This window comes from Coregonus lavaretus (genome assembly GCF_964263955.1).
Source record: "Coregonus lavaretus genome assembly, chromosome: 2".
In the NCBI taxonomy this organism is placed as follows: Eukaryota; Metazoa; Chordata; class Actinopteri; order Salmoniformes; family Salmonidae; genus Coregonus; species Coregonus lavaretus.
The window spans coordinates 85,115,014-85,134,546 of NC_139989.1; the positions used below are offsets into that span (position 1 = coordinate 85,115,014).

Below are 19,533 nucleotides of genomic sequence, written 5' to 3' on the forward strand. Positions count from 1 at the left end.
TGGTTGTCTGGAAAGACACATTTTTTTCTTCACTTTTGCTTCATGTGTCAACTTTAATTTGAGTGTGGCTGTGGAAGACTGGTCCCGTGATGATGTCTGCAAGTGGCTGAGTACCAATGATCTCCATGATTCCATCCCATCATTCCAAGGTTCACAATCTTTCTGAAGAATGCCAACTCTATTCAATTGTCCACTTTGCAACGAGCATACTGTCTTTGTGTCCAGACGACTCACACATATTGGCCTCTATCACCAGCATGAACCACATTTTCTAATTACCTGTGGACTTAATGGGTGTGGGAAAACAAATAGATGTTTCAGCGTCTATCAGTCACACATCTACCAAAACCACAGAGCTTTTAAGAGCCAACTTAGATGAGAATTGCCCTCATGATGAATTTGAGACGGGGACTGATCCCATTGAAGATGACATGAGCGATGTAGAGAGTCTGCCAGAGGCTGAATATGTTCAAGCCACAGAGATCAACACTGAGCAGCTAATTGAAGGTCTCAAAAAAATGTTTTATTTATTTATTTTGGAAATCAGGAAAGAACACTGCATCCCAGCTACGGTACAGAATAGCATTGTTGAGGACCTCAGAACCATTTTTGATGCATTTATGACACACTACAGTGATCCCCTCAGGTTTCATCTTACAAATAAGCAAATAAACGTGGTTGAACATGACGATCTCAGGGACTTGCTCAACAACTCTGCAGTATTTGAGGAATGCATTAGATGCATAAGCTCTGAGTGGATGCTGGAGCATTACTGTGTGAAAGAATTGGGCATGGTCCGGCCAATTGAAGTACCACTGAGCAACAAAGAAGGTTATAAAACAAATCAAATCAAATCAAATGTTATTGGTCACATGCGCCGAATACAACAGGTGCAGACATTACAGTGAAATGCTTACTTACAGCCCTTAACCAACAGTGCATTTATTTTAAACAAAAAAGTAAGAATAAAACAACAACAAAAAAAGTGTTGAGAAAAAAAGAGCAGAAGTAAAATAAAGTGACAGTAGGGAGGCTATATATACAGGGGGGTACCGTTGCAGAGTCAATGTGCGGGGGCACCGGCTAGTTGAGGTAGTTGAGGTAATATGTACATGTGGGTAGAGTTAAAGTGACCATGCATAAATACTTAACAGAGTAGCAGCAGCGTAAAAAGGATGGGGTGGGGGGGCAGTGCAAAGAGTCTTATGGCTTGGGGTAGAAGCTGTTGAGAAGTCTTTTGGACCTAGACTTGGCACTCCGGTACCGCTTGCCGTGCGGTAGCAGAGAGAACAGTCTATGACTAGGGTGGCTGGAGTCTTTGACAATTTTGAGGGCCTTCCTCTGACACCGCCTGGTATAGAGGTCCTGGATGGCAGGAAGCTTTGCCCCAGTGATGTACTGGGCCGTACGCACTACCCTCTGTAGTGCCTTGCGGTCAGAGGCCAAGCAGTTGCCATACCAGGCGGTGATGCAACCAGTCAGGATGCTCTCGATGGTGCAGCTGTAGAATTTTTTGAGGATCTGAGGACCCATGCCAAATCTTTTTAGTCTCCTGAGGGGGAAAACAAGGTCATTTCAATCCAGCTACATGGTCCCCAGGGTATATGAATATAAAGAGACATGAGACAAAACAATCATAATGAATAAGATTACATGGACAGGGGGACCTGATCCTAGGTCAGCACTCCTCCTCTGGGACACTTCCCAGGAGTCACCAGGACCAAGAAACAGAACACTTACTGTTGTAAAGTCTAGTTACAGCAGGTGTTTACTGCCATCTAGTGGATGATACCAATAAAACACTTTATTATCAGGATGGGGAGACGGTTGAGCTGAAACAGAAAGTAAAGTTGTTCTTTTGTACAGGATCCATTTTGAGACAGAGCAGAAAACACTATATGGAGAGAACTAAAAAATAAAGTGAGTATTTCTAAGTATTTCTGAATAATAATCTATTCTAAAGGACAGAGTAAGAATGAATACCTGGAATGAGATATTACTAGTTAGTAGAACTGCTACTTGAGCAGAGTTGCTGACAGACAGCAGTTTTCAAAGAGGAAACTAATCAGTAGGCCCACATGTTATGAGGTAGGCTATTATCATTGTCATTAAAGTAAGCCTATAACTTCAGTTTATTGTTGTTGTAGCCTTGTGTTATTATGTAATTATTAATGGCCATGTTTAGTTAATTCAATTGGAAGTTATCAAGTGTCACCATGGTCACAGTTATATCTCAATTGCTGATCAGATGTTAGAATGCATTAGATTAGGCTACAGGTATAAAAATAACCTGGCTGTTGTTGACAAGCATAGGCCTATTTAGTTCATATCCAATTTATTAATATTTGATTCATTGATTGAAATTACGACCCCATCCTCAGTAGCCTATTCCAGCAGGCTACTGGGCAACAGAAGCACTTCCTACCTCAACATCGTCTTGCTATTCATGTTAAATAAATGAATCTGTCAATTTGAACTAAGCAAGCTGCTAAATCATTCAGCTTACATCTTGCCTACATATTTCCCAGGCTACTGGAGGCTGTCTGAAATAAGATGTTGGCCTATCAGGGGCTATGTTTTGGCCTAGTTTTCAGGCCTGGTGGAGGAGTCATTGGGCTAGAAAAAGTAATTGCATTACATCACCTGACTGTTTGGATGTGTCTGTTAGTAAACTGTTTTATTTCGAAGAGATAATGAATCAAAGAGAACAATTGACATTCAAATTAGTTGTCACTGTGTTAAAGACAACCAACATGCTGGATCTCTGTTTAGGGGTCAGTGCTCTAAAATGAGTCTCTCTGGGGAGAGAGAGGAGGGGGGCCCTGCCTCTAAAATGAGTCTCTCTGGGGGACATGACACCAAAGCTAAGAGGTGAGCTGACAAAATTGTTTAAGAATTTATATTCCAAAACGCTATATACAAAAAAAAATCACATTTGTGTTTTTTCATCAGAAATTATTGCTTATGGGCACCTTCAATATAACTGTTCTAGATTGTAGATGTGTATGAAAATGATTTTTTTTTTTCTGCAAAACGCTTTATATCCATTGTTTAGCTGGAATGGAATGTTCGTGTCCTTTATATTTGACTGTGATATTTGGTTGTCTCACCTAGCTATTATAAGATTAATGCATTTACAGATGACATCTTAATTTGACCCAGTTTCTCACAGCAGGAAAATAATCCTGCAAGAACAGCAAATGTGCATTATTATGTGGATTATAATTATTGGAAATGTGTTGTAGGGGTTGGTACATTTTTCATCAGGGCAAATCAAGTCTTGACATTTTAAAGTGGAAATTACACACTTTAGACACCTTTATAAAGCCTTGTAGTGGTTTAATAATTTCTTTAAACAATAATAGCTAATTGACCAACATTTCAGATTTTTTTTTTTTTTGGTCATTTAGCAGACACTCTTATCCAGAGCGACTTACATGAGCAATTAGGGTTAAGTGCCTTGCTCAAGGGCACATCGACAGATCTTTCACCTAGTCGTCTCTGGGATTAGAACCTGCGACCTTTCGGTTACTGGCACAACGCTCTTAACCACTAAGCTACCTGCCTGGATATGAAGTGTTTAGGAATGAAACTCTTGTTTCTCCATCTGAGCTCAGAGTAGATGAGAGATGTAATGTTTGTCTCTGTTGTGTTGAAGCCCAATCAAGCAGGAGAGACCAGCCTCCCCTGTACCCAGCTGTGTGTCCATGAAGAGTGATTGGTCAATGAGACCCCCTTTACACTTTGGAAAGGGAGACTTTTCTACTGAACAAAGGTAAGAAGAACTCATGGGTCATGGTCAGTGAGTTAAACAACACTGTCTCTAGTCATTTCTCCTCTCCCATTTTCCCATTTATTTTTGTTGTTTTCATAATCCATAGGCTAATCCTTTTTTCAATTTTCATAGTCCTAAAACAATATTAAACAAACACAACATTCCTTCCCTGTGTGTGTGTGTGTGTGTGTGTGTGTGTGTGTGTGTGTGTGTGTGTGTGTGTGTGTGTGTGCTTGTCAGTGAGTGTGTGTACACTCCCTGGATGAGGAGATGTAATCTCTATTCTGATTGCCTAGTCACTTTTACCGCTACCTACATGTACATATTACCTCAATTACCTCAACTACCTGGTACCCCTACACATTGACTCAGTACTCCTTATAGCCTCATTACTACCTCAACTACCTGGTACCCCTGCACATTGACTCAGTACTGGTACTCCTTATAGCCTCATTATTGTTATTTCATTGTGTTACTATTTCCTTTTTTTATTTAGCTAATTTTTCTTACTTTTTAATAGCATTGTTGGGAAAAGGCTCATAAGTAAGCATTTCACGGCAAAGTTTACACCTCTTGTATTCGGCGCATGTGAGAAATAAAATGTGATTTGAAGCTCATTGGGAGAGACACGTCATCGGGTCAAACGGTCGTCTCGTGCCTGACAGCACATGTGCAGGCCGTGAAATCACTACTTTGATATAAAGTTATTTTTGACAAACATGAAAACGTGTGAGTTTGTCCCTTTCATGAAGTTGGAGTAATAACATTAAATGTTAAACTACTTAATTCAGAACAATTAGAAAATTAACAAGTAAGGAAGTCATTTTTACTTCTTTGAGTTCTCAAACCCCAAACCATGGCCATGTCTTTTTCCATTCAAATCTTTCCTTAACATTATAATTATTTCACAGTACTGACCACGGATCAGCTTCTAGGGAGATTGAGGCGGCTTATTCTTACCCAATAAAAATGCACTAAATCACAGATTTGGCACATCATTTCGGACATGTTAGACTACACATGAAATATATTGAGACAAATTACAGATAACCCTACAAGTAGCAAAATATATCAATACGATTGAAATAGGACTATAGCCTACTGTTTATATTTTAATGCAGTCATCTCGGTTTTCATTTGAAGCATCATTTTATACATTGCTTGTTGTATCAACTGCAAAGACATTGGCAACTTTGTATTTGTAAATCAACTTTGTTCTGAAGTTATCGGCGGTCACAAAGAGACGGATAAACCATGTGATTCTTTGTTTAGCGGAGATCTTCTGTGTATAAAGTGACGCGGGAGGGCAAAAAAGCATCTAACGACGCACTTGGCTGTTCTACAAGTGGTCTGAGGCAGGTGTTAGAATACGAGTGTTTCCAAGTGCAACGTTAATAACAATGGTTTTTTGAAACAGCTCAGAGATTTAACAATGCTCCTACGAAGATTCTAATGATGAACATTTGTTATATTTTTTAAGGGGGTAGATCAGCTTTAATATTGCAGATAGATTGTAACTTCCATCAATGTAATTGTCTGAATCACTTCCAATCCCCCATGTATTTTTTTGGCAAATTTATATATATATATATATATCCTTTAAAAATATATATATATCCTTTTTAAAAATATATACCCCTTCCCTAATTGGAGTAAACTAGTGAACAACAATGCTTAGGCCTCTACTTCCAGCTTATAGATACAGTGAGGGAAAAAAGTATTTGATTCCGTGCTGATTTTGTACGTTTGCCCACTGACAAAGAAATGATCAGTCTATAATTTTAATGGTAGGTTTATTTGAACAGTGAGAGACGGAATAACAACAAAAAAATCCAGGCACACGGGAAATACACGAGCTCCACCGAGCTTCACTAACCTCCACAATAAACAATCACCCACACAGACAAGGAAGCAGAGGGAACACTTATACAATGACTAATGAGGGAATAAGGACCAGGAGTGTGTGACTGAAGACAAGACAAATGGAGTAATGATAAATGGATCGGCAGTAGCTAGTAAGCCGGTGACGCCGAACGCCGAATCCTGCCCGAACAAGGAGGGGAGGCAGCCTCGGCGGAAGTCGTGACAGTACCCACTCCATGACGCGCGGCTCCAGCAGCGCGCCGACCCCGGCCTCGAGGACGGCCAGGAGATCGCGGAGCAGGGCGAGCTGGATGGTGACGGTGGAAATCCCGTAACATGGAGGGATCGAGGATATCCCTCACCGGGACCCAGCATCGTTCCTCTGGACCGTACCCCTCCCACTCCATGAGGTACTGAAGGCCCCCCACCCGATGCATCGATTCCAGGATGGAACGGACAGAGTACGCCAGGGCACCCTCGATGTCCAGAGGAGGTGGAGGGACCTCCCGCACCTCAGACTCCTGGAGCGGACCAGCTACCACTGGCCTGAGGAGAGACACATGAAATGAGGGGTTAATGCGGTAATCAAGGGGAAGTAATAACCTATAAGTGACCTCGTTGACTCTCCTCAGGACTTTGAACGGCCCCACAAACCGCAGGCTCAGCTTCCGGCAGGGCAGGCGGAGAGGCAGATTCCGGGTCGAGAGCCAGACCCGATCACCCGGTACGAAGACCGGGGCCTCACTGCGGTGGCGGTCAGCGTTGGCCTTCCGACGACGCACGGCGCGTTGGAGGTGAATGTGGGCAGCATCCCACGTCTTCTCTGCGCGCCGAAACCAGTCATCCACCGCAGGAGCCTTGGTCTGGCTCTGGTGCCACGGTGCCAGAACCGGTTGGTAACCTAGAACACACTGGAAAGGAGTTAGGTTAGTGGAGGAGTGGTGGAGAGAGTTCTGGGCATATTCTGCCCACGGTAAGAACACCGACCACTCCCCCGGCCAGTACAGTAGGACCGCAGGAACCTACCCACGTCCTGATTTACCCGTTCCACCTGCCCATTACTTTCGGGGTGGAACCCAGAGGTCAGGCTGACCGAGACCCCCAGACCCCGGTCAGACACTATATCCTCTGGTACCCCGTAGTGCCGGAAGACGTGTGTAAACAGGGCCTCCGCAGTCTGCAGGGCCGTGGGGAGACTGGGCAGAGGAAGGAGGCAGCAGGCTTTAGAAAAGTGGTCCACAACGACCAGGATGGTGGTGTTACCTTGGGAGAGGGGAAGATCAGTTAGAAAATCAACACTTAAGTGAGACCATGGTTGTTGTGGAACTGGTAAAGGTTGTAAGCTACTTTACCAACCTTTATGAAAATAGATATGTAGCGTTTTGGAATTAAATTGTTCTTATGTTTCCCCGTCTGAGCTCAGAGTAGATGAGAGATGTAATGTTTGTCTCTGTTGTGTTGAAGCCCAATCAAGCAGGAGAGACCAGCCTCCCCTGTACCCAGCTGTGTGTCCATGAAGAGTGACTGGTCTATGGATCCTCCTATAACGTTTAGAGAGGGAGACTTTTCTACTGAACAAAGGTAAGAATAACTATTGGGTCATGGTCAGTGAGTTAAACAACACTGTCTCAAGTCATTTCTACTCTCCCATTTTCACATTTATTTTTGTTGTTTTCATAATCCATAGGCTAATCCTTTTTTCCATTTTCATAGTCCTGAAACAATGTTAAACTAACACAACATTCCCTCTCTCTGTGTGTGTGTGTGTGTGTGTGTGTGTGTGTGTGTGTGTGTGTGTGTGTGTGTGTGTGTGTGTGTGTGTGTGTGTGTGTGTGTGTTTGTGTGTGTGTGTGTGTGTGTGTGTGTGCACTCCCTGGATGAGGAATATCATGTTTTGTCCCCAGAAACCAACAGGAGAGATCAGAGTCAGAGATGCTCAGTGGTCAGTCTTCCCAGAGTCATCAAACAGACCTGGCCTCCATATTCAGTGTATGTGGTCCTGTTATGTACATTTGTTTTTGTTTACCTCAAGTAAAGTTGATCTGTCAATCATTCATTCATGTGTTAATGAGAAAGCATTTAGTCTCTTTCTTAACTTATTTACTTGATTTATTTCAGTTGCTTGAAGATAATATTATGACATTTGTGAAGAAGGAGCTGAAGATGTTCAAGAGGATTCTTAGTCCAGAACTCCCAGAAGGCTTTGAGAGTCAGAAGCAGGATAAGGAAGTGGTGGACGCTGAAGATGAGAAGCAGGAGAGCAGTGCCAGAGAGGGGGCTCTGAAGATCACACTGCACGTCCTGAGGAAAATGAACCAGAAGGAGCTTGCTGACACACTGGAGAAAAGTAAGAGCTGTCTGCCTCATGTTGAATGCTGTTTAAAAGCTGTAGCAAAAGTACAGCTAAAGTAGCTGTGTAACTAAATGATATTGTAGTAGTCTTAACACAACACCTAGTGACCTCGTCAAACTTTATAACACAGTCTTACAATACTGTAGACATTAAATCAGACGGAATATTAATATCCTCTGTGTTATTTACAGATTCAGATGAGCTTGCTGTGATTTGCCAACGTGAACTCAAATCTAATCTAAAGAAGAAGTTTCAATTTGTATTTGAGGGGATCGCTAAACAAGGAAATCCAACACTTCTCAATAAGATCTACACAGAGCTCTACATCACAGAGGGTGGAACATGGGAGGTCAATAATGAACATGAGCTGAGACAGATTGAGACTACAGCCAGGAAACAAGCAAGACCAGAGACTGCAATCAAATGTAACGACATCTTCAAACCCTTAACTGGACAAGACAAACTTATCAGAACTGTGCTGACAAAGGGAGTCGCTGGCATTGGAAAAACAGTCTCTGTGCAGAAGTTCATTCTGGACTGGGCTGAAGGAAAAGCAAATCAGGATGTCCAATTGGTATTTTCATTCCCTTTTCGGGAGCTGAATTTGATGAAAGGGAAAAAACACACTTTGAATGAACTTCTCAATCACTTCTCAATGGAAACCAAAAAATCTAGAATCTCCAACTACGACAAGTACAAAGTTCTGTTCATATTTGATGGTCTGGATGAGTGCCGACTGCCCCTAGACTTCCAGAAGAACAAGATCTGTTGTGATGTCAAAGAGTCAACCTCAGTGGATGTTCTGCTGACAAATCTCATCAAAGGAAATCTGCTTCCCTCTGCTCTCCTCTGGATAACTACCAGACCTGCAGCAGCCAATAAGATCCCTTCAGGGTGTGTTGACCAGGTGACAGAGGTACGAGGGTTCAATGACCCACAGAAGGAAGAGTACTTCAGGAAGAGATTCAGTGATGAGGATATGGCCAGCAGAATCATCTCACACATAAAGACATCAAGGATCCTTCACATCATGTGTGACATTCCAGTCTTCTGTTGGATTTCTGCAATCGTCCTTGAACACATGCTGAAACATAAGAGAGAAGAGATGCCCAAGACTCTGACTGAGATGTACACACACCTTGTGGTGTTTCATACCAAACAGAAGAATGAAAAGTATCTTGGGAAAGAAGAGACAGGTCCACACTGGAATAAAGAGAGCATTCTGTCACTGGGAAAACTGGCTTTTCAACAGCTCGTGAATGGCAATCTGATTTTCTATGAAGAAGACCTAAAAAAGGCTGGCATTGATGTCAATGAAGCTTCAGTGTACTCAGGATTGTGCACACAGATCTTTAAAGAGGAATGTGGGCTGTACCAGAACAAGGTGTACTGCTTTGTTCATCTGAGCATTCAGGAGTTTCTGGCTGCTGTATATGTGTTCCTCTCATTCATCAACAACAATGAGAATCTAACGGCCAAACCGCAATCAACGTCCAGGAATGTTTTTGCGCTGTTCAGAGACAAGCCTGAAGTTACTTCCTACAAGAGTGCTGTGGATAAAGCCTTACAAAGTGAGACGGGAAAGCTGGACCTTTTCCTCCGCTTCCTTCTGGGCCTCTCAATGGAGTCCAATCAGAAGCACTTACGAGGTCTACTGACAAAGACAAGAAGCAGCTCACAGAGCCATGAAGAAACAGTTAAGTACATCAAGAAGAAGATCAGAGAGAATCCCTCTCCAGAGAGGTGCATCAATCTGTTCCACTGTCTGAATGAACTGAATGACCATTCTCTAGTGGAGGAGATCCAAAGATACCTGAGATCAGGAAGTGTCTCCAGTGAAGAACTTTCACCTGCACAGTGGTCAGCTCTGGTCTTTGTGTTGCTGACTTCAGAAAAGGAGCTGGATGTATTTGACCTGAAGAAATACTCCAGATCAGAGGAAGGTCTTCTGAGGCTGCTGCCAGTGGTCAAAACCTCCAGAGCTGCTCTGTGAGTACATAAAATGACATTTCAGTACTTATTATCAGGAATAAATATTCAATTTAGAGAAAAATATGCATTATAATATGTACAGTGGGGAAAAAAAGTATTTAGTCAGCCACCAATTGTGCAGGTTCTCCCACTTAAAAAGATGAGAGAGGCCTGTAATTTTCATCATAGGTACACGTCAACTATGACAGACAAAATGAGAAAAACAAATCCAGAAAATCACATTGTAGGATTTTTTATGAATTTATTTGCAAATTATGGTGGAAAATAAGTATTTGGTCAATAACAAAAGTTTCTCAATACTTTGTTATATACCCTTTGTTGGCAATGACACAGGTAAAACGTTTTCTGTAAGTCTTCACAGGGTTTTCACACACTGTTGCTGGTATACATGCAGATCTCCTCTAGAGCAGTGATGTTTTGGGGCTGTCGCTGGGCAACACGGACTTTCAACTCCCTCCAAAGATTTTCTATGGGGTTGAGATCTCGAGACTGGCTAGGCCACTCCAGGACCTTGAAATGCTTCTTACGAAGCCAATCCTTCCTTGCCCGGGCGGTGTGTTTGGGATCATTGTCATGCTGAAAGACCCAGCCACGTTTCATCTTCAATGTCCTTGCTGATGGAAGGAGGTTTTCACTCAAAATCTCACGATACATGGCCCCATTCATTCTTTCCTTTACATGGATCAGTCGACCTGGTCCCTTTGCAGAAAAACAGCCCCAAAGCATTATGTTTCCACCCCCATGCTTCACAGTAGGTATGGTGTTCTTTGGATGCAACTCAGCATTCTTTGTCCTCCAAACACGATAAGTTGAGTTTTTACCAAAAAGTTATATTTTGGTTTCATCTGACCATATGACATTCTCCCAATCCTCATCTTGATCATCCAAATGCACTCTAGCAAACTTCAGATGGGCCTGGACATGTACTGGCTTAAGCAGGGGGACACGTCTCGCACTGCAGGATTTGAGTCCCTGGCGGCGTAGTGTGTTACTGATGGTAGGCTTTGTTACTTTGGTCCCAGCTCTCTGCAGGTCATTCACTAGGTCCCCCCGTGTGGTTCTGGGATTTTTGCTCACCGTTCTTGTGATCATTTTGACCCCACGGGGTGAGATCTTGCGTGGAGCCCCAGATTGAGGGAGATTATCAGTGGTCTTGTATGTCTTCCATTTCCTAATAATTGCTCCCACAGTTGATTTCTTCAAACCAAGCTGCTTACCTATTGCAGATTCAGTCTTCCCAGCCTGGTGCAGGTCTACAATTTTGTTTCTGGTGTCCTTTGACAGCTCTTTGGTCTAGGCCATAGTGGAGTTTGGAGTGTGACTGTTTGAGGTTGTGGACAGGTGTCTTTTATACTGATAACAAGTTCAAACAGGTGCCATTAATACAGGTAACGAGTGGAGGACAGAATAGCCTTTTAAAGAAGAAGTTACAGGTCTGTGAGAGCCAGAAATCTTGCTTGTTTGTAGGTGACCAAATACTTATTTTCCACCATAATTTGCAAATAAATTCATTAAAAATCCTACAATGTGATTTTCTGGATGTTTTTTTCTCAATTTGTCTGTCATAGTTGACGTGTACCTATGATGAAAATTACAGGCCTCTCTCATCTTTTTAAGTGGGAGAACTTGCACAATTGATGGCTGACTAAATACTTTTTTCCCCCACTGTATATAATATATAATATTATATTGAAAAACATATTGAATCAATGCATTGATGTTCACATTAGTATAATAATATGACTACATACAATTATAAGATAAATCTATATGTTGTTTGAGAGAATAAACCAAATGCATCTGCTATTGTCCTTCTACACTACTCGTGTTAAATTAACAGTGTGTTTGTGAAATTTTGATGATATCTTGTTCAGACTGTCAGGCTGTGGAGTCACAGAGGAAGGCTGTGCTTCTCTGGTCTCAGCTCTGAAGTCAAACCCCTCACACCTGAAAGAGCTGGACCTGAGTAACAATGACCTGAAGGATTCAGGAGTGAAGCTGCTCTCTGCTGCACTGGGGAATCCTCACTGTAAAGTTGAGACTCTGAGGTCAGTAGTCCTGTATTTGGTCAACAAGTTATAACAATTTGATTGTTAGTGTATATCACTAATTATAATAATAATATGCCATCACGACTAATGACCTTTGGAGTTTCTCAAAATAATGTTTTCTTCACCTCAAACAGCAAGCAAATTAAGTCTATTTTTACATCCATTGAGAATTACAATTGTTCCTCAATGTGTTTGAAAAATCCTTCCAGCTCTCTCCCTTTCAATAACCACATAGTGTGAAAGGGGAAAAAATGCTCTGATCCAGTGGAAACGTCATAAAATAGGCCTACCTGATTACTACTTATCAGTGCTTGACTTGGTCTGAAACAGGTTCCGGTACTATTTTTGGGTGCTGGAACTGTATATATTTAGGTGCAGGAGCTCCACAATACTTTTGAGCTAATATTCTATAAGAGGAACAGGAGCTCAAGCAGTAGAACATTTGAGGTGCCGGTACTCAGCTCTGGTCAGCTCCTGCCCAAGTCAAGCACTGCTTCTTATCCCTTGCGCCTACAGCTGTGTCTGTCCCGAGCTCACTGGAGCAGGAAACTCTGAGGGCCCATAATATTTTATACAATGTTGCAAGTTCACTAGTACAAGCTTCCTGCCAGGCCCAAGTTAACGGTTTATACAATGTTTCAAGTTCCTTGCAGACAGGCCAATGTGATTTATAGGAGATTTATTTTTATCAGGATATTTTCTACCTGCAGGCTGCAATGTTTTTATTTTTTGGCATTATGTAGGCTATTTTTACATAGTTGGAAATGGCAACAGAAGTTACTTTTTAGGTTTGTTTAATTTTCATGTAGATTTGGATAGAATTTTGATTAACCACCTGACAATGATTTTGATATATAAAGACGCTATTATAAATTAAATGAAACTGTTTCACGAACATTTGCATATGAAAACCATAACTGGCACGCAGATCGGTAGAAATGTGAAGATAAATTGGCATTCCACATGAGAATGGTTTGCCGACTCCTCGTGTAGCCTCACAAGCAACTTCAGGAGAGTAATGGCAGAATCTGAGAAAGCCAGCAGGCGCGGGAGGAGAATAGTTGGGTCAGGTTAAGGTTTTTTTCTTCTGGTTATCTAGATCTCTGGTGCCCTCTTGAGGCATTTGTCTTATTTAATCAAACCGTAAGCTTTAAGCATTAATCAGACAAGCTCAGTGCATATAGTTGATTTTAAATGACATGCACAGCACAATTATTTAAACTGACACACAGAGAGCCAAACCTCTTCTCAAGTCTCCAAAAGTCTAAACACATTTTCTGCTTTACACACATTTTGCAATTCAAAATGGCACTTTTTAAATGCACTGCACACGGTTCTCTGCATAAGACACAACAATCTGACATAAAGTCACATGTTTGCCTTTTCAAAACACTGCCATTCAAAATGACACTACATGAGCTAATTGGCCAATACATGTGCCACCTGGCCAAACACCTCAATGGTTAATTGTTACCACATGGTTAAAAGTAAGCACTATGAAAAGACCACAGGTGAGCACCTTTTGTTTTACAACAACAATGGAAGATGTTGCAGAGAGAGGAAGAGGAAGAGGAAGAGGAAGGGTGAGAATGAGAGGGGGAGGAAGAGTGAGAGGTAGGGGTAGAGCTGGTAGAGGAGTTCATGGCCAAAGAAGACAACAACTTTCAAATTATATCAGTGCAACCTTAGTTGATCATGTCATCAACCATGGGCTGACAATGCGAGAGGCTGGACAGAGAGTGCAGCCCAACTTGAGCCGTTCTACTGTCGCCTGTGTCATCCGGACATTTAGATTGGAGTACAGGTATGTAACCAACATTTCTTTCACACTATGTAGTACACCCCATGTCATAGTGTATCAGTTGGGTGACACCTGTTTACTTCATGAATGGCTGATGTCTACATGTTTCCTGTACAATTTACTCTACTGTGGGGGAAATATCTTTAGGCTGCATTGTCCAAGCCCTATATTTTTGTTTTTTTGTTTTTCTAAAGGACTGAGAGACGCAGCCATGGTGGAGGAAGGGGTCAAATGTTCACCGGGGTACAGGAAGCTGCCATTGTAAACTTGGTTTTGGAAAATAATGAAATCAGATTACGAGAAATTCAAAGCCACATCATCCAAGACAACACCATATTCAACAACATTCAACAAGTCAGTCTGTCCACATTGGCTCGCATTCTCAAGCGAAACCAAATCAGAATGAAACAACTTTATAAGGTGCCGTTTGAGAGAAACTCTCAAAGAAAAAAAGAGGTCAGACGAGCATATGTGGATGTACTGGATAACACCATATTGATTGCTTTTGTTCTTTGTTTTCAGGGAGTACTGGAAATGGATGCTCATGCAATCCCACATGAATTCATCTTTATAGATGAGGCTGGGTTCAACCTAGCAAAGACCAGGGGGAGGGGAAGAAACGTCATTGGCCACAGAGCCATTATAGATGTTCCTGGCCAACGTGGTGGGAACATCACAATGTGCGCTGCCATCTCCAATACGCATGGTGTCCTCCACCGTCATGCCAACCTTGGACCATACAACACAGCCCATATTCTGACATTTCTGGACAGACTCCACAACATTCTCATACCACCAGAGCGTATGAATGATGCAGACCATCAAAGAACCCGGTACGTTGTAGTATGGGACAACGTGAGCTTTCATCGTGCAGCCCCAGTCCAAAACTGGTTTGCTGACCACCCACCATTTCTCGTGCAATACCTCCCACCATACTCACCATTTCTGAACCCCACAGAATAGTTATTTTCGGCATGGCGGTGGAAGATATACGACCGGCAGCCCTTTGTGCGCATGCCTCTTGTGCAGGCTATGGAAGAGCCATGTGATGAGATTGATATTGGTGCGATTCAGGGATGGATAAGGCACTCAAGGCGCTTCTTCCCTCGATGTCTGGCAAGGGAAGATATTGCCTGTGATGTGGAAGAGGCGTTGTGGCCAGACCCAGCTGTGATGTGGACGAGGCGTTGTGGCCAGACCCAGCTGTGATGTGGACGAGGCGTTGTGGCCAGACCCAGCTGTGATGTGGACGAGGCGTTGTGGCCAGACCCAGCTGGGATGTGGACGAGGCGTTGTGGCCAGACCCAGCTGGGATGTGGACGAGGCGTTGTGGCCAGACCCAGCTGTGATGTGGACGAGGCGTTGTGGCCAGACCCAGCTGTGCGGCAAGATGCTGCCTAATTATTTTTCTTGCCTCTTTTTTTTTTATATATATTTTTTCTGCACATTTTTTCTGCAATTTTCTTTTTCAGTTTACTGTTTTTTGTGAACATATCTTTTTCAGTACAATGTAAATATATCTGCTGTGCATATGTTGCACTGACTTGTTTGGTGAAAAATAAAAATACAAATGTTTCAACAGCATGTGTGTGTATCTGCAAATATTTCTGTGCATGTGAACAATCTGAAGAATTTTCTACAATTTGAACTATTTTAGTATTATGGCAAAGCATACTAAAGATGACAGTGCTTTTCGTTATGCCCAACAGAGTGTAGTTGGTTAGACAAAAATCTGGTAATATGAATGAAGTGTGTGCCATTTCGTGCAAACGTTTGATTTTGATAATGCTATATGTAGTTTTTGGTTGCAGTGCTTCATTTTGCAGGATATATGAGGTATTTTCCAGTTTGGGTGTGTGGTTTTGTGAATTGTGTTAAGTATTTTGATAAAACCAGCCTAGTTTGCAAAATTGTGTTTTAGCAATTGGGAAAAACTAAAACACATAGGGTGTGTCTATCTATGGAAAAATACACTTTTTGAAATTTCGACCAATCATTGGTTGAAAGAACAGACGACTTTCGGTAAACCAATATTTTTTCTGGGTCAGAGACAGCCCTAGTGTGGACGGTATAATCAAAACAATCAAAATATGATACCTCACTGTCTGTCTTTTGACTGATACTGCTTTTTAAACTGCTCTGGTCAGTCTACTCAAATATTTGGACTATACATGTTTCTCTCTACAAGCAATACTTTGATAATTTGTCATTTCTAATAATGATACATCCATTTCTGAATAGATATGACAGGTCTCAGGACACTGATATATCTGAATATGTTGAAAAAAATATACTGCCACTATTTTGACCACCAAAGAATAGCAGTGTGGTTTTAACATGATTTTACTATTTGCAGGCTGTCAGGCTGTCTAGTCACAGAGAAAGGCTGTGCTTCTCTGGTCTCAGCTCTGAGGTCAAACCCCTCACACCTGAGAGAGCTGGACCTGAGTAACAATGACCTGAAGGATTCAGGAGTGAAGCTGCTCTCTGCTGGACTGGGGAATCCCCACTGTAAACTGGAGACTCTGAGGTCAGTATTCCTGTAGTTGGTCAACAAGTGATAACTGTTCACCAGATCCACATGTGTTTACCAGGCACACATAGTCCACACCATTTGTGTTTGGACAGTGAAGCATACAGTTTTAAATTTGACGCTATGCTCCAGCATTTTGGATTTGAGATAGAATGTTTCATATTAGGTGACAGTATATAATGTCACCTTTTATTTGAGGATATTTTCATACATATCTGTTTTACGGTTTAGAAATGAAAGCACTTTATGTATGTAGTTCTCCCATTTGAAAAAGTCTTAATAATTTGGACAAATTCACTTATAGTCTATTACAGTAGTCAAAAGTTTAGTATTTGGTCTCATATTCCTTGCCCGCAGTGATTATATCAAGCTTGTGATTCTACAAACTTGTTGAAAACATTTGCAGTTTGTTTTGGTTGTGTTTTGGATTATGTTTTTCCCAATAGAAACTGAATGGTGAATAATGTCCTGTCATTTTGAAGTCACTTCACTTGTATTGTCAGTAAGAATAGAAGATGTTTCTCAACACTTCTACATTCATGTGGATGCTACCATGATTATGAATAATCATGAATGAATCGTGAATGATGATGAATGTGAAAGTTACAGAGGAACAAGGATCATACCCCCTCTGTTATTGGTAATGGTGAGAGGTTAGCATGTTTTGTTGTAGCCTCTGTAACTTTCTCACTCATCATTTTTCATGATTGATCCATGATTTTTCTTAATCATGGCATCATCTGGATTAATTTAGTAGTGTTTAGAAACGTGTTATCTACTCACTTAGACAGAAAATTACTCCAGTCATCATCCACCATTCAGTTACTATCGGGCAAAACATAACCCAAAACACAACCAAAACAAACTGCAAATGCAACCAACGAGTTTGAGTCACAAGCTTGATGGAGTCATTGCGTTCAAGGAATATGGGACCAAATACTCAACTTTTGACTATAAGTGAATTTGTCAAAATACTTATGACTTCTTCAAATGGGGGACTGGATACATAAAGTGCCTTTATTCTTCTAAACAGTGAAACAGATATGTATGAAAATACACTCAAATAAATATACTGTCACCTCATATGAAACATTTGATCTCAAATCCAAAATGCTGCAGTATAGAGCCACATTTAAAATGTTATCTTCACTGTCAAACTAGATATGGTGTGGACTGTATACTCAATACAATCTAAATCTGATACCTCACTGTCTGTCTTTTGACTGATACTGCTTTTTAAACTGGTCTGGTCAGTCTACTCAAATATTTGTAATATACATTTTGATCATTTGTAATTTTTTATAATGATACAGTACATCCATTTCGGAATACATATGGCAGGTTTCAGGAAACTGATGTATCTGAAAAGTTGAAAAAAAATATACTGTCACTCTATTTTCACCACCAAAGAATAGCAGTGTGATTTTTAAATGATTTTGCTCTTTGCAGGCTGTCAGGCTGTCTAGTCACAGAGGAAGGCTGTGCTTCTCTGGTCTCAGCTCTGAAGTCAAACCCCTCACACCTGAGAGAGCTGGACCTGAGCTACAATCACCCAGGAGACTCAGGAGTCAGACTGCTCTCTGCTGGACTGGAGGATCCACACTGCAGACTGGAGAAACTCAAGTATGTAGAGGGTTTATGTCAATGTTCATATCAGACATGTTGGAGTTATCAGGCTAGTTAAGACAAACATTCTGACCACCACTTGGACTAAGTTATATGCTGTGTGTGTGTGTGTGTGTGTGTGTGTGTGTGTGTGTGTGTGTGTGTGTGTGTGTGTGTGTGTGTGTGTGTGTGTGTGTGTGTGTGTGTGTGTGTGTGTGTGTGTGTGTGAGTTCAGGTGTATCCCTCAATGACTGTCTGTTCTTCTGCTTACCGCTACAGTGTGGAACATGGTGGAGAGAAAACAATAAAACCTGGACTTAGAAAATGTGAGTGTTGACTGCTGTGAAGAATGTGACTAAGAATAAGTCTTAATTCAAGTGAAGTCAAAGTCAAAGACCACCATCATTACTTACTTGGTCATATTAAATATCAGCTGTAGTTCTACAGAAGCACAAATCAGGGACACCAAAGTTTACAAAGAGTTGCTTTGACAATGTGTGTGTCTGTGTGTGTGGCGTGTTCGTGTTACTTTAGAAATGTGTGTGTGTGTTCATGCATGCATGAAGGTGTGTGTGTGTGTGTTCAGGGTGTTTGTGTGTGTGTGTGTGTTCAGGATGTGTGTGTTCAGGATGTGTGTGTGTGTTCAGGATGTGTTTTTGTTTGTGTGTGTGTGTGTTCAGGATGTGTGTGTGTAATTAATGGGAATAAGTGTGTTTTATATTACCATACAGTATAACATATGATCATTCAACAAATCTTAAGTTACCTTAACTTCTCCTTTTGATACCTAGAAACATCTACATTAAATGAATTAGTGAAAAGTGAGTTAACATTCTAATATGAATGATGATGATTTCTAATATTGTGTCTGGTTTCATCCATCAGATGCCTGTGATCTCACACTGGATCCAAACACAGTAAACAGACTCCTCTCTCTGTCTGAGGAGAACAGAAAGGTGACAGGTAGGAGAGAGCAGCCGTATCCTGATCACCCAGAGAGATTTGACTGGAAACAGGTGCTGTGTAGAGAGGGTCTGACTGGGCGCTGTTACTGGGAGGTAGAGTGGAGTGGGAGAGGGGCTTACATAGGAGTGGCATATAAAGGAATCAGCAGGAGAGGAAGTGGTAATGACAGTGGGATTGGATGGAATCACAAGTCCTGGAGTCTGTTCTACTCTGTCAACAGTTGTGTTGCCTGGCACAATGATAATCCCACCACTATAGACGTCCCCTCCTCCAGATCCCACAGAGTAGGAGTGTATCTGGACTGGCCAGCCGGCACTCTGTCCTTCTACAGAGTCTCCTCTGACACACTGACCCACCTGAACACATTCCACTCCACATTCACTGAGCCCCTCTATCCAGGGTTTCATGTTTGGTTTGATGTCACCTCAGTTTCCCTGTGTCAGGTGGTCCCTGTGTCAAACACAACATGATGTTTCACTCTGATCATGGTCATGTTCAGTAAGACACACTGGAGCAACAATGTAGAATATCTCTCTAGTGTGTAAACATATGATTGTAAATATTCATGAATACACACCGTTGAAGTTTACAGAG

General features: G+C 41.7%; 1 protein-coding gene and 1 long non-coding RNA gene across 2 annotated transcripts in view; one reads left to right on the plus strand and one right to left on the minus strand.

Moving 5' to 3' along the window:
* The window catches only part of LOC311142441, a 1,015,744-nt gene that overhangs the window by 861,982 nt on the left and 134,229 nt on the right, over positions 1-19,533 (minus strand). The window lies entirely within an intron of this gene.
* The window catches only part of LOC311099484 (NLR family CARD domain-containing protein 3-like), an 18,106-nt gene continuing 465 nt past the window's right edge, over positions 1,893-19,533 (plus strand). Inside the window, exons 1-11 of the mRNA XM_084140179.1 lie at positions 1,893-1,920; positions 2,773-2,871; positions 3,659-3,775; positions 7,103-7,219; positions 7,543-7,627; positions 7,757-7,985; positions 8,183-9,980; positions 11,858-12,031; positions 17,818-17,991; positions 18,253-18,299; positions 18,859-19,533. The exon at positions 18,859-19,533 is cut by the window's right edge and continues 465 nt beyond it. Of these exons, the coding sequence (XP_083996305.1) occupies positions 2,789-2,871; positions 3,659-3,775; positions 7,103-7,219; positions 7,543-7,627; positions 7,757-7,985; positions 8,183-9,980; positions 11,858-12,031; positions 17,818-17,991; positions 18,253-18,299; positions 18,859-19,409 (3,375 nt within the window). The 5' untranslated portion in view covers positions 1,893-1,920; positions 2,773-2,788 and the 3' untranslated portion in view covers positions 19,410-19,533. The remainder of the gene's footprint in view (positions 1,921-2,772; positions 2,872-3,658; positions 3,776-7,102; positions 7,220-7,542; positions 7,628-7,756; positions 7,986-8,182; positions 9,981-11,857; positions 12,032-17,817; positions 17,992-18,252; positions 18,300-18,858) is intronic.